Below are 13328 nucleotides of genomic sequence, written 5' to 3' on the forward strand. Positions count from 1 at the left end.
AGGAAATAATAAGATGGTGTCACCTGTAAATGCTGTGACTGGTTTCAGTAGGAATCTGGGAATGACACTTCTGCTTCGCTTTGTTACTGAAAATAGAGACATAACAAATGTTGCTTGGCTTCAGTGGACTGTGTACTCTCAGCTCTGCTGCACCTTAGTTTGAAGCATTCCCTGTAGCAATAATACTGTTTATTTCATGAACTGTTCTGGGAGGGTAAGTTTCAAATGCTTAGACTGCGCTTTTTTTTTTCTTTCTATTTGCTCCACTTTCAGTTCCTTGTCTCTCGTAATGTTGAAGTTGCACATGTAGTTCTGTTCCTGTCTTCTGACGAAAGTGAAGCCTGAATTTCTGTATTAGCGGTTTAGCAGTGGTAGAACATGTTTTGCACAGACAGAAGAGAAAGTACAGAGAAGCCAAAAAGATATTCTCAGAGACTTTTCTAGGTTATAAAGGATGAAATAACAAGTAGAGTCCCTTTTGTACAATCACATTAATTTGAGATTATAGAAAGTGGTTTTTTTTCTCTCAATTGCATAATCTCAATTCACTGTCTACTACTACTCTTGCTTTACAGTTGAGTTTGGCAGCAGTATGGCCATATGCCTGTGGACATACAGGTTTTTGCTGTTACAGCATTAAAATCCCTGCAGCTAATACATTTAGTTCTAAATGTGCAGTAGTTTAATAAATATAGGTGCAAAGCGTTCAGGAGATGAGGAGGTTGTAAATGATGAGCCAAAAGACTGAGGAGGATCTTACCTAATTTTTTTGGCTCATTAACTGCATGTGACCTACGTCTAAATAATTCAATGTCGTATTTTGGGTTAAATGCTGAACAAATATTTTTATCATAGAATGGCTCGAGTTGGAAGGGACTTTTAAAGATCATCTAGTTTATCTGGAAGAAGGTGATAGTACTTGTTTTTCTGTTGATCTCCTGCATACTTTGCTCTGAGCTGTAACATCTTAACCTTAGATTAACCACAGGTATGATGGGTAGGCAGTTAGCCTTTGCACTTTTCTCCCACAGAGTCAGCAGACAAGTGTGACTGCGGTTCAGCCTGACACACGGCGTCTTCAGGTGGAACTTGTTTCTGCATAATGGTGCTCAGATATTCGCAGGAAGGCAGGAACGGCCCCTGGCTGGGAGTGTCACAAAATGTGCTAGCAAAAGGGGTCTTTTCAAGAAGCATGCTGGAATGTTACAGAGGCATCATGGATGTTTCCAGCTTCCATATCTCCAGATCAAGAAGGATATTGCTATTTTTAGACTAGGGCATCATAGGACCATTGCTAAGTGGCTTTTTAGTGGAGTGATATGTAAGGCAGCACCAATTTATTCATGGAAGTGTACAGTAAGTTTCTTATTTTGGTGGCATCATGCACACTTGGTCAGTTAGAAGCAAGATTTGGTGAAGATTAATGCAAGGTAACTTCAGCTGACAAGAGGCAGCATAAACAGGTTAATCTTACTCATTGTAAGGTACAGAGTAGACAGGAATTTTGGAAGTAGGATGAAGAAAGGAAGTTTGGTCATGGAAGTACATTGTCTAAAGTAAAGCAGGTTGAACACGTACCATGATAAAGGGTGTTCGGAAACACGTGGTATACAGGAAGTGTTGTTGATCTCTTGATCCTGATAATTGCAGTTCAAGAGAAATACCCTGTTCAGTCTGCTTATATAGCATTCGTTGTGGACCAGAGTACCTTTTAACTCAAGGTAGTTTAGAAAAGGCTCTCTCTTCATAGCCATTCAGCTACAGCAGTTCCTCAGTTTATACAGTTCTATTTATAGGGGGGTTGTAATTTGGCTGTTAAAGCTAATGGCAGAGGCTTAATCTTGAGATTGAAGAATTTAGCTTCACTGGAGATTTGTGTGCATTATTTCTGTTGTGGTCTAACAGCAAAAAGAAAGGTAACTTAAATGTGGTGTTTGCCACTATGGATTTTTTTTCTTTTCCTTTTTCATTTCAACAGTCAAGTTAATTTTTCTGTAAAACACAATCTGGATTTAACGGATTCCCAAATACATGATGTTCTTCCAAACTGAAGATATAAAATTTGATTTTACAATCACTGTGGACAAAGTAACGTGTACCAGATTTTTTGGGTGCGCTTTTACAATATTCATCACTTCGTTGTGCATTTGTATTACTGGTTTTAGTCTAATTGAAATTAAAATGGGGTTTTCATTTAGGAGTCATTATTTACTATCTCAAATACATCAGTATTTAGATAAACTTCTTGTTCTTTGTCTGAAACCTCCAAGTTCATATATCTGGAATGTGGAAGCTTCTCTTGTTTAATCTGAATGCTTTGACTAAGAGGGACACATAATTATTGGGGGGGAAGGAGGAGAAATCTGTTTGGCTATCCTTTTTGAAAACTGCAAGAATATCAGTGAAACTTAGAGGAGAAGCTCATTTCAGGACTGTAGGCTTAGTTTTATGCTCTGAAGTTATATGCAGATAATCCTTTGAGTCTGATGATACTCTTCCCTGTCTGACAGCAAGCTGTGCTGTGTAGGCTATTGGGAAGGAGGGGTGTAGAGGGGTAACATCCTAAAGTGAAGGCTGTTGCATTGTTGTTAGCCTCCACATTAGTCTGAGCATCCCTGCTACTGTCTGGGTTTCAAATTTGTAGAACTTGGCAACTGTTTTTTCCAAACATGTCATGTTTTTCAAGTGTGAAAGCATTGTTTTTTCCACACTTTCCCCTTATAGTTTTGCTCTGTAGTTTGCTTGGAGTGATTGCTACTGTGATGTTTTCCTTGTTGCCAGCCTTGTTCCCACTCCCCTGTCCTGTGTTTATTTTCCTGTCTGTGATGAAACTCAGAAGATGTTAGCAAGTCAAATACCTTCCAAGGCTATGGTTTTTTTATGTTCCACAGGGTTTTGTTCTCCTCTTCAGACTCCGTATAGGGCTCATGCCTCTTTGCCCAGGATGTTTGGAAGTGGTGTTGTGAGGGTGTTGGGTTTTGCAGGGGCGGGTGGGGGTGTTTAATGTCGTTTCATATAGACTGATAGCGGAGAAATGCCCCAACTGCCAGAAAACCTGAAGGCAAACCTCGTGTCTTCTTGCCTGCTTCTGTGGTCAGTCAGCTGTGAGACACAAATCAAAAGGAATTAATTCAAGTGTTCATGGAACTACTTGTTGTCTATTTCTTCCTGCTCCTAAGACAAGACAGCATCTCAGCTCAGAAGATTTGAGTGGGGTAGAAAAAACTGATGAAGGTCAAAGGGACTGGCTTTGTGCTATGAAAATAAAATAAAAATTTATGGATGAGTCCATTGGAATCAGTGACCAAGTTTGACCATAACCATACTTTGAACATTGAAGAGATTTAAGTTGTTCAAGATAGAAAGGCACCTCAGAAATCGGAGATTATTCCATACTGTAAACACACTCTATAAAGAATCTAACTCACTTAATAACCAATGGGCTGATTTTTTTTTTATTGCAGTCAAGGAATCTTTAGAGATACTACCAGTGATGGTGGTAACAAACCCATGTATGCGTAAAAGCCATTAAAAGTATTTTCCGTACTTTTGTTTAACATGTAGGTTTAACATGTGGTTTAACATATCATGTATCCTATTTGTCCAAGATTCTATTTTGATATTTTTTTTTTTAGAAAAAACATAGTAGACACTCATTTTTATCTTGAGCCTTGTCCATTTGAATTTTTAACTTAAATGCAGTTGCTGACCATATCTTAAGCTGTAGGACTAAAGTTGATAGGCATTTGTGTTTAATACTACCTAAAATAAGTGATCCATTTGTATGACAAATCATAAGTAATTATAAAAGGATCTGAAGGAGATGGGTATAGTCTCGGTTACACAAGTGTTTTTTTAATTATTTTTTTAAGAAATCACCAAAAAAAGTGATGGAAGATGACAGGTTTTGAAAAACTAACTCAGTTTCTTGCAGGCAGAATGGATTTGTGCAGGAGCTTCTCAGTGTGCATCTTCCAGCACTGTGCTATCACATGGACTTAACCAGCTCCTGTAACTGATGGGGGCAAACTTTGTGTTAAGTTTTGTTAGGTGACACCTGTTTCAGTTTTGAACTTCAGGTTCGAATGGGAATGAAAAATAAATATTTCTTTAAAAGATCAAGAATAGGAAAGCTTACTGATGGCCTAAGGAAAAAAAAAATATATACTCAGTGTGCTGTATTAAATAGACTGACAGGAATTTCAAAGATAATTATGTTCTCATATCTTAATGGAAATTACTGATCTGTTATCTGATATATTGATATTCTAGTGGGCTCAGTTTATATGGAACCATGTGACATAATTGTTGAGATCATATAAGGATCATTGCCTAAAAATTTCATAAAGGTGTCAGCAGTTAGTAACGTTTAAATGGTGTCTGAACACACTCTGTTTCAGTGACAATTTCCAGTAAAAAAGGAAGTAATAATCTGAAAGGTTTCTAAGGTTCATCTTTCATGTAATGAAGGATTATTGGGAAGGAAATAATTTAATAAAAACCACCTTATTTTGATATTATAGTACTTGGATCTGAGTTGAGGCTTCATCATCACACATTAGTGCTGCTTCTGACTAATCACTGAAGTTAGTTTGACAATAAATGTGACATCACTTTATGTCAAGAGATTAATAGTTAGATCATAAAGCATATTTAAATGGAAAATATTAAAGTGTTCCATTTTGGATATTGACTTAAGTTTTCCTCTTAATTTAAGCCATTAATTCTCAGTCAATGCTTATAGGATTTGGATGTGAGTTCCCATTTTAGTGTGCTTCTCATTACTGATTTATAGTTTTTCTCAATTTTTTATATGCACATTGCTTTTCTTTCCATCACTTCAGTGTAATGTCAGTATTATCATGTTTTGTTATTGTATTTTTATCAGAACTGATAACAGGGTTATCTGATAACAGGGTTTTTGTTTTCCTGGCCTTTATGTATAGGCAGCCTGTCTGTAATTCAGATTCTGGGGCTATCAATGGAGTGCCCAGATACTGGCTGTCTTCAATGTAATTACTTTGGGGTTTTCATATTTCTAAATATCTCTGAATTCCTTCTTTTTTGTCATGCTGCTCATTTTCAGTGTTCAATAACAACTACAGATATAGCTGTATGTGCTAATAACCCCTTTTTGAAAGTACAAAAAAGTTGAGTAATCCCTATGGTAATTTGAAAAATGGAATACTGGTAAGCGATTTTTAGCTTAAAACAAGAGATCTTGAAATGTGTTAAAGTTTTCCTTATGTTGATGGAAATAATAGAAAACAAGACAATCAGAAATGTACTTCTGTGCAATCAGTTACAGGTAAAAACCACAGCAAAGATGGTGTTTATTTTGTAAATTTAGAGCTAAGTGTTACTGAAGACATAAAATCAGAGTGGCAAACATTCCTCAGCATGTCAGTTTATATGCAAAATGGAGAAATTATTTGGAGAATAGCTTTTTAAAACTTACAGGTATTTTAATTTTGAAAGTAATTTAATTATAAAATAGTTGTTTGCTAATACAGTATTTGAAATCGGTTTTGGTTTAAAATACTTCTGTCTTTTGAACATTGAGAATTGTTACAGTATGGATTTTTTTTTTTTAAGTTGAGACAAAAAACCTTGGTATGTGAATATATGCAGTGAAATCAGTACATTAAAATGGGGGGGGGGGGAGCCACGAACGCATCACTTTTAAGAGCCTAAGAATTTATTTTATTTTTTTCTTTAAAGAAAAATTAGACTTAGTATTTTTCTACAAATTCTGATCATCAAGTTTCTGACTGTATTGTGTCTTTAGGAACTAAAAAAAATACGTGTTTGTGCATTTGGTGTCAATCCTGGGAGCAATTTCTGAAACGTTTTATTTGTAACCAGTGCAATGGAGGAGCATTGAGATCTTAGCTTAGATGTCTATGTTCTAGGTCACCTCTAACAGTCTTTAAGCTTAGCATAAAAGAATTTGAGTTTTCTTCATGTATTTAGGGTTCTTGTTACCCAAACATATTGCACTTACATTGCAGTGCTGGTAGAACAACTGATTTCCCATGTATGAAAATCTGTGTGACATGGCAAATCCTCAATATTACAAAACTTTGAGGGATTAAGAGTTGTGGTTTTAAAATTTGCTTAGTGATGTATTTTAAATTTTGGATTCACTGCCTATATTCGAAGCAGCTTATTTATGAAAGTATCTCTCTCCTCTTGAAATGCCTGGAATTTTTTATTAAAGATTTGTTGTAAAGGTTAAAAGAAAAGATGTTGAGTAAAGGACAGGAGAATGAGAGCTGTTCAGTAGGGAAATGTGCACAAATACAACTAGATCTGTCGCATCATATAACAGGGCTACCACTTCTTTTACTTTGAAGGGGAGTACAAACTAGTATGAGATTTGGAGGAATAACTTTTTTGTCTCTTAAGTCTTGATGACCACATGGGTCTCATTGTTCACCTTTGGAAGCATACTTAGTTTTAATTAACATTGATGGGGAGTTACTCTGGAAGGTAGCTAGTTCCTGGCTGTATCTGAAGCATCCTTCTGGCTGTAATTCATTATGAAGTAGGTGGATGTCTTCCCCCAGATGTCTTTATTTGCATAGCATTTACTTACAAATCTTGATCTAGGAGGAGACAGGGATGATGCATTGAAATAAACCTTTCCTGAAAAGAAAATAACACTTGGTGCAAAATCATGCAAAATGTACCATCTAAAATGCTTGAAGTTTCTCAAAACTCTTTGCTACTATCAATCTCTCATTCCTTAACTTTCTAGTATATTTAAGTTGTTCCTAGTACACCAGTGATGCTTATTTTTTATTTTCATTGTATAGTAACTTTTTCTGTAGTTCTTCTCTAAGTTTTACCATAAAATGAATGTAGGACCTTTAACGTTTAATATTAATTAAAATAACTTCAGTTTTGTTCTTTCAGTTCTGTAAAAGGGTATCTGAAGAATTTTTACAAATTTTATCTTGGAAATTAGCTTATTCATTATGTTTAATTTTAGGAAATGGTGCTCTTGCAGAACATTCTGAAAATGTGCATATTTCAGGAGTGTCAACGGGTAAGTCATTTTTTGTAATGTTTAAATTTCATGCATGACTTAAATAGTAAATATTGAAAGCCACCTGGTATCTTATGAAGAGATATTTGGCTATAAAAATTATTACTGCCTTTTGCAGCATGTAATAAGGAATGAAGCAACTGGAACATGGAAAAATTCTCATAAGATAAAATTGATACCTGCATGCTCATGAACAGATTATGCCTTTCTAAGTGGACTGCTTAATTATTTTTCCATACAAACATTGAACTAAGAGAAAAGTTGGTTTAAGTTGAATTGATATTTTCTTTCCACAGTAAAGTTTTTGCGAAATGAAATTTATTGAAATGTAATTTTGGACACTGCTACTATCAAATAATATAAATCCAGGAGTTATGCGTTTCACCTGATTAGATTGAAGCAGTAACTGAAACTACGGTACACATGACTGCACAGTTTCCTTAATACAAGAAAAAAAGAATTTTAGAACTCATGAAACTGAGAACCTGATGAGATGCTGGGAGAATATGAGGTATAAAAGCAGCGTGTGCTGCTCAAAGGTTGCTATGTTCTCTTCCAGTAGGTTGGTCCGAGGCCTCTTCTGGGCAGCAGCCACGGTTGGGACTGGGCTGTGTTAGTGAGGTGACTGTATGTCCATTGAGGCATTAGGTGATACCGGTATATAGTCTCTTCTTCAGATGGTAAGCAGTGCCAGCTAAGCTGGAGTTGTGTTTGATGATACGGATACTCAGAATATGTGCAAATGGGGAGACAAACACTCTTCTTCAGCTGGTGGAAGAATACAAGCCTGATTGTTTCCATAGGGAAGCTGCCACTAATCCCTGGATGTCAAACTGATTTTCACACCCTTCTCATAAAATAAAGAGTCAAAATGCAAACTTACCCTTTTTGGCAACAGCTTGCACATCTCACTGTAGTTATCCTTGCAGTATCACTTCAAATATTACATTGCTACTTGTGCACACAGTTAAGATTTTGGATAAATGTGTGGGCAGTGGATGGTCTCTGTTACACCATACTGCCTTCTTTTTCCCTTCCATTGTTTGCCACTCAAAGACTGTCAAATGTCTAGTTATAGAAGATCTTTGCTATACATTCTTGTGCTGCATCATGAAGAATGTTGTTGCTTTTCAACAGTAGCAATGCACCAAGGATCATGCGTAGTACATTTGTGGCACACTGTAAATAATAAATAACAGCACAGGTACTTGCCACTGTTGGAACAATTATTGCTGGAATTGGATTGTTTGAGATACACAGGCAGCCTAAAATCTAGCTATGCAGCTTTCAGGATGTTTTAACAGCCCTTCACCCCTTTGTTTACTGCAACAGTCGTGTCACAGGTCGCAATACAGGCAAAAGCATCTGCTGGCAAGAGGTGAATGGAATTTTTGACTCTGCATTCAGTGCTGTGGCCAGCATGCTTGAATAGGCAGTGCCAAGAAGAGGAGAACACAATGTACGTTCTACACAAGATAACAGCAGCTGGTAGACAGACCTTTAACTACTGAGAAGAAAGATCCAGTGAGGACTTCCATTTAAAAATAAATTAAAAAAAAAATATATATATATATATGTGTATAAAAAAGTAGTTCTGTCTGTCCTGTGTTCTAAAATAGCTTTCCAGCTGGGGAAAAATAAATGTTTTATTATTAAAGTTTCTATCTTAATATAATTTGAAAATTCTTCACTGGAGAATTTTGAGATAATGGGGATGGGGGTGGTCTGTTAATGAAAACCTGAAGAACGTGTGTAGGCAGACCCAGTGGCATTTTCCTTGCAGTTCTTTTGTGTGTACATCTTAAATGTTAGGTGTATGGGCCCAAGTATAAAAGGTGGGGATGGATTTAGATGAAACAATCTGGGTCTCCCAAACATGTTTTTGAACTTGCAGATTATATATTTCATCAAGCGTACCTGGAGAACTTTATATTTATCAGAACAATTTTAAGCAGAGTTTCTGTAAAATAGAACCAAAGACATCTGGCCTTTAATCTTTCTAAATCCAACTTCCGCTTGGTGTTGAAACCAAGCAAGTGATTTTCTTGGACAGTTTGCTACTGAGAAGGGATTTAAAATGAAATGATTGTCTTGATGGTAGATTTCCTGTCATGCTGCCGCTGTAAGGCTACATGACCTACCTTCCTAAATTATGTTCTAATAGCACAGACCTCTGTGGTCTTTGGTATTTATGCTTCTGCTGTATATTATATCTGCCAAGTTGCAGGTACACCTCTAATATACGAGCACGCTTTTTCTACCAACAGCAGTAATAGAATGTTGTCTCTTGTGTATAAGCTATCACTAGAGAACAAGTGTTTATGCCTTTAAAATCTGAACAATTGAGAAATATTTTCACATCTGTCTTTGGGGTATGAAGCACCATAATTGTCACAGCTGCAAACCCAATCCCCCCTGTTCTGTTTTAAAGAACTCCTACACTGGTGAAAGCACTTGATCACAACAATTTAAAAAAAAAAAAAAAAAAATCCTTTTTACTGAGTGTGTCTCTGTTGCAGAGCAAAAGCCATTTTAAATTAAAGCTTTACAGCTTGACCTGGAGGCAAAGATTCCTATGCCTTCTTCCCCTGTAGTTCTCCAAATAAGACTTTCAGTGGCTCCTGAGAGTTACAAATGCAATAATTATCCTCCCTATTCATGGTTTAGACTTTATCACAACATTATTCTCTTTTTACTCTAAGCTGTTTTAAACACCTTTAGATCATTTATCCAGCTGCATTCATGTCCTTACCATGTCCAATATAATGCATACCTTATCATCTTGTGGTTCACATTGAAAGCTAATTCTTTTATCTTTTCAACTAATCTCCTGGCATTACTGTGAAGATAAATCCCTAATCTCCCTCTCCCTGCTTTTCTGAAGTGACTTTTTTCCTTGACATGTTGTTCACTGTTACTACCGGTACTTTACTTCTCTAGATCTTGCTACAGAATTTTTGCATAGGTTTCTCAATTATTTTCTTGTTATAACTTGCAAGTTGAATTTTGTACTGTAAAGTTTTCATTGGCTCTCTTCTGTTTACCAGTCAACATCCCGTAGGTGGTTTACGGTCATATTCTGTAATGTGGGGTGGTAAACAAATTTCAGGAAGAAGGGAATAAGGAAACAGTTGTACATGTTTTTAAAAAGCCTACAAGAAAATCCATATACACCAGAAAACCACATGCACAGCTTATCCTCTCAGCAGTGTTTTTGGACCGTTATTTTATCTGTGAAACATCTTCAGTCCTAATTACAGTACTGCAATCTACTGAACAGAGTAATGGCAGAGTAACAGAACTGCAAATAGATTGTTAATAAAATAAAGGCTCACAAAGGAAAGAGTTTAAAGCAGGTAGGAGATGGATGAGCAGAATTGTACCAAAGAATACAGGGGAATTGAGAGGAATGTAAGCAGAGACAACACCCACGGAGAAATAGTTGTGCAGGAGGGAGCTGCTCCCACCCAAAAATCTTATAACCACCAGCATGAGATTTGAAAACATCTTGGGCATGCATCAGACTATCTTTGCTTCTCTCTAGTGCAACCTTCTCAATTTGTTTTGTGCTTCTACCTCCGTTACAAACTCATCTTTTTTCCTGACTCTTCTAATTTTCATTGTGCTGTTTTCTTATGTAATTTTAATACTTTTAATAAATTATTCCAAACCTAGTCAGTTTTCCTGTAATTTTAAGTTCCTGTAGATGTAACTGACCTGCATGACAAATGTCTGCAGGGCCACTAGCAATTGAAATTAGAAGTGCAAATTCTTCACAACTTAGTGAAAAGACGTTTGCCTTTATTCATACATGTCTGGTTTATGTGCTGTCAGTTGAATTGCTTTTTTTGATTCCCATGCCCTTCTTGATGTTGCTCACATTCTCCATGTTTACAAACACATGAATAAAATGTATGTTACATTATATTCTCAAAAGCTTTAGAAGAAACATTCTAGTTAAGCAGAGGGTCAGAAATTGATTTTAAAAAGCTTGCTATTATCTTTATAAAGTAAACTCCTTTTTAGCCTGTTTCTATTTCAAAAGGTTATCCTTGATTTTAAAAATCTGTCTGAGAAATTATTCTCTCTCAAAATGACAGCACTTCTGAAGTGCAGCTTCTACACAGTTGATCTTGACCTTTATATACTTTTTAAGCAAATGGGAGATTTCTGTTGTCTCCTGAGTTACAAGTAAGAGATTTCAGTGCATGAATGTATACCAAGTATGCAAGTACATTTAGCTTATCTGGCTAACCTTCAGTTAAGGAAGCTGTGATTCCCTTTTCAAGTCCATTCCTTTTTTTTTTTTCTTTTTTTGAATCCCCACTTTGTGATATGCAGACTTTCTTCAGTTGAGTTATTGTCTCTCCTACAGCAGAAGCGCAGTATCGTTTACCCTGTATCTTAGTGCCTCTGATCATTCTTGCTTCCTCATGCCCCTCCTTAGTCTGCTGCTCTCTTCCCATATTGCATGGTGCTGGAAGTGGTCCTAGTTTGCCCTCAGCTCTTTAATGTTGGCTTTAGTGGAAACAAAGAAAAAGCCATCTTAAACAACAGAATATGGAAAATATAGAGATATGGTTGGTATTGCAAACAAAGGCTAAAAAACCTGAATTTGAGTAAAACTGGAAGTTTTCATGGTGCTCTGAAAATACCACCTTGGTTACAGAGGCTTCCCATGTGTAATTTCTTCCGTTTAAACTCATATAACAAGTAAAAGTTACTGCTTGTACTACTGTGGGGATCGGATTGAGTAGTTTATAGTTGTCAGGGTGCGCTGTGCTGGCATAGGAGGTTGCAAAGCTAATTGCATAGTAGTAATTTACAGTTGCTAGCAGTGTTTAGAGGTTCCTGTTCACCAGACACATGCTGTACATATATGTATAGTATGCTTAATTTTTAGCAGGTGAACTTTGTAAAACTGAATGAACATATGTTGAATAGATTATCTTCTGGTATAAGGTTTTTGTTAGGGAAATTTAAAAGATTCCTTAGAGATTCTCAGTGACAAAATCTCATATGTCAGTTTGTAAATATCAAAACCCAGCTGAACTTTTAATAGTATAAATTTCACCCAAAGGCAGCTTATTTTAAGCACAGCACTATTTCAGTTGTAACCAAGTAGAGCATGGAATTGCTTGCCAACATCTGCGAGCTTGGTACAAAATGTTTTACACATCCTTCTATTTTTTTTACATGTGTTTTTATTTCGATCCTGTGAAAACTGCTATTTTATTTCAGCATTTAATTGTGAATAACCCGGTTTTCTTTCCAGTCCTTCCATTTCTTGTCTGAACAGATGTAAAGTATATGCAGATGATTCACACAGGAGCAGGGTTCCAAAATATCCCGGTGTTAGAGCACCACCTATAGGGTTTGCTCAAAACTAAACCAAGAAATGTTCCAGGGAACAGTTGATTGAATATTCAAATAAAATAATATCTTTCTCTATTTTGAGATTTTTTTTTTTTTGTCCCTAGATATTAGGGCATGTCCTACATTCTATAGCTGAAGTATGTTGATACTTAACTGTGCAGCATGAATAAAGCTCTAATAAAAAACCTGTTTAAAACAATGTTTTCTTACAACTGTACATGAAAGCAGTAAATTTGTGGAGTTTTATTTTTGTTTCTAGAGTTCTATATTTACACTAATACAGAAAATGCAGGCATATGCCAGCTTTTTTGTCTTTTAATCCTTTAAAACCTATTTTTAGAAATGTATTTGTCATGCCATATAGAAATATTTTTAAGTAATAATAATCATTTAAGAATATAACTTCTTATTGTATTGGAGCTCATCAATAATTTCAGGTCCCTATAGTTTTGAAAAATGATCTTAAAAGTTTGATTGTGGATAAAAATAGAAAAAAAATTGATAACCTGTTTACAGATTGCATTATTACAACTTTGGCACTATTACAAATGCAGTTCATTCTTCATCATGTTTGTTCACTGCATCAGTTCTGATTTGTTATTTTAACCAAATACATATTCAGAATTTAAAAAAAATTAAAAGCTTTTGATCATCAGACAATAATGAAAATGTCTCCTCATTTGTAATAGTTCTTGTGTTAAACTAGTGTGCGTAACTGATTGTGCTACCAGTAAACTTCGAGAGCCCACAAGTTTTGGACTAGCAGTGAGGAAATTGTAAAATAAAAGCACAGAAGGCAATTAATTTTTAATGTGTTTTCTGACCTCTGAAACTTCCTCATAATTTCAGATTCTGTAGCGAGAGTATTCTGGCCTTCCTATTTTTGTGAAGGTTGTGAATA

At 35.8% G+C, this 13328-nt stretch overlaps 1 protein-coding gene across 1 annotated transcript in view; it reads left to right on the forward strand.

Annotated features, from left to right (window-relative positions):
* Positions 1–13328, forward strand: part of LRP12 (LDL receptor related protein 12) — a 52634-nt gene that overhangs the window by 24302 nt on the left and 15004 nt on the right. Inside the window, exon 2 of the mRNA XM_075743508.1 lies at positions 6995–7051. Within this exon, the coding sequence (XP_075599623.1) occupies positions 6995–7051 (57 nt within the window). The remainder of the gene's footprint in view (positions 1–6994; positions 7052–13328) is intronic.

This window comes from Balearica regulorum, chromosome 2, assembly GCF_011004875.1.
Source record: "Balearica regulorum gibbericeps isolate bBalReg1 chromosome 2, bBalReg1.pri, whole genome shotgun sequence".
Taxonomy (NCBI): domain Eukaryota; kingdom Metazoa; phylum Chordata; class Aves; order Gruiformes; family Gruidae; genus Balearica; species Balearica regulorum.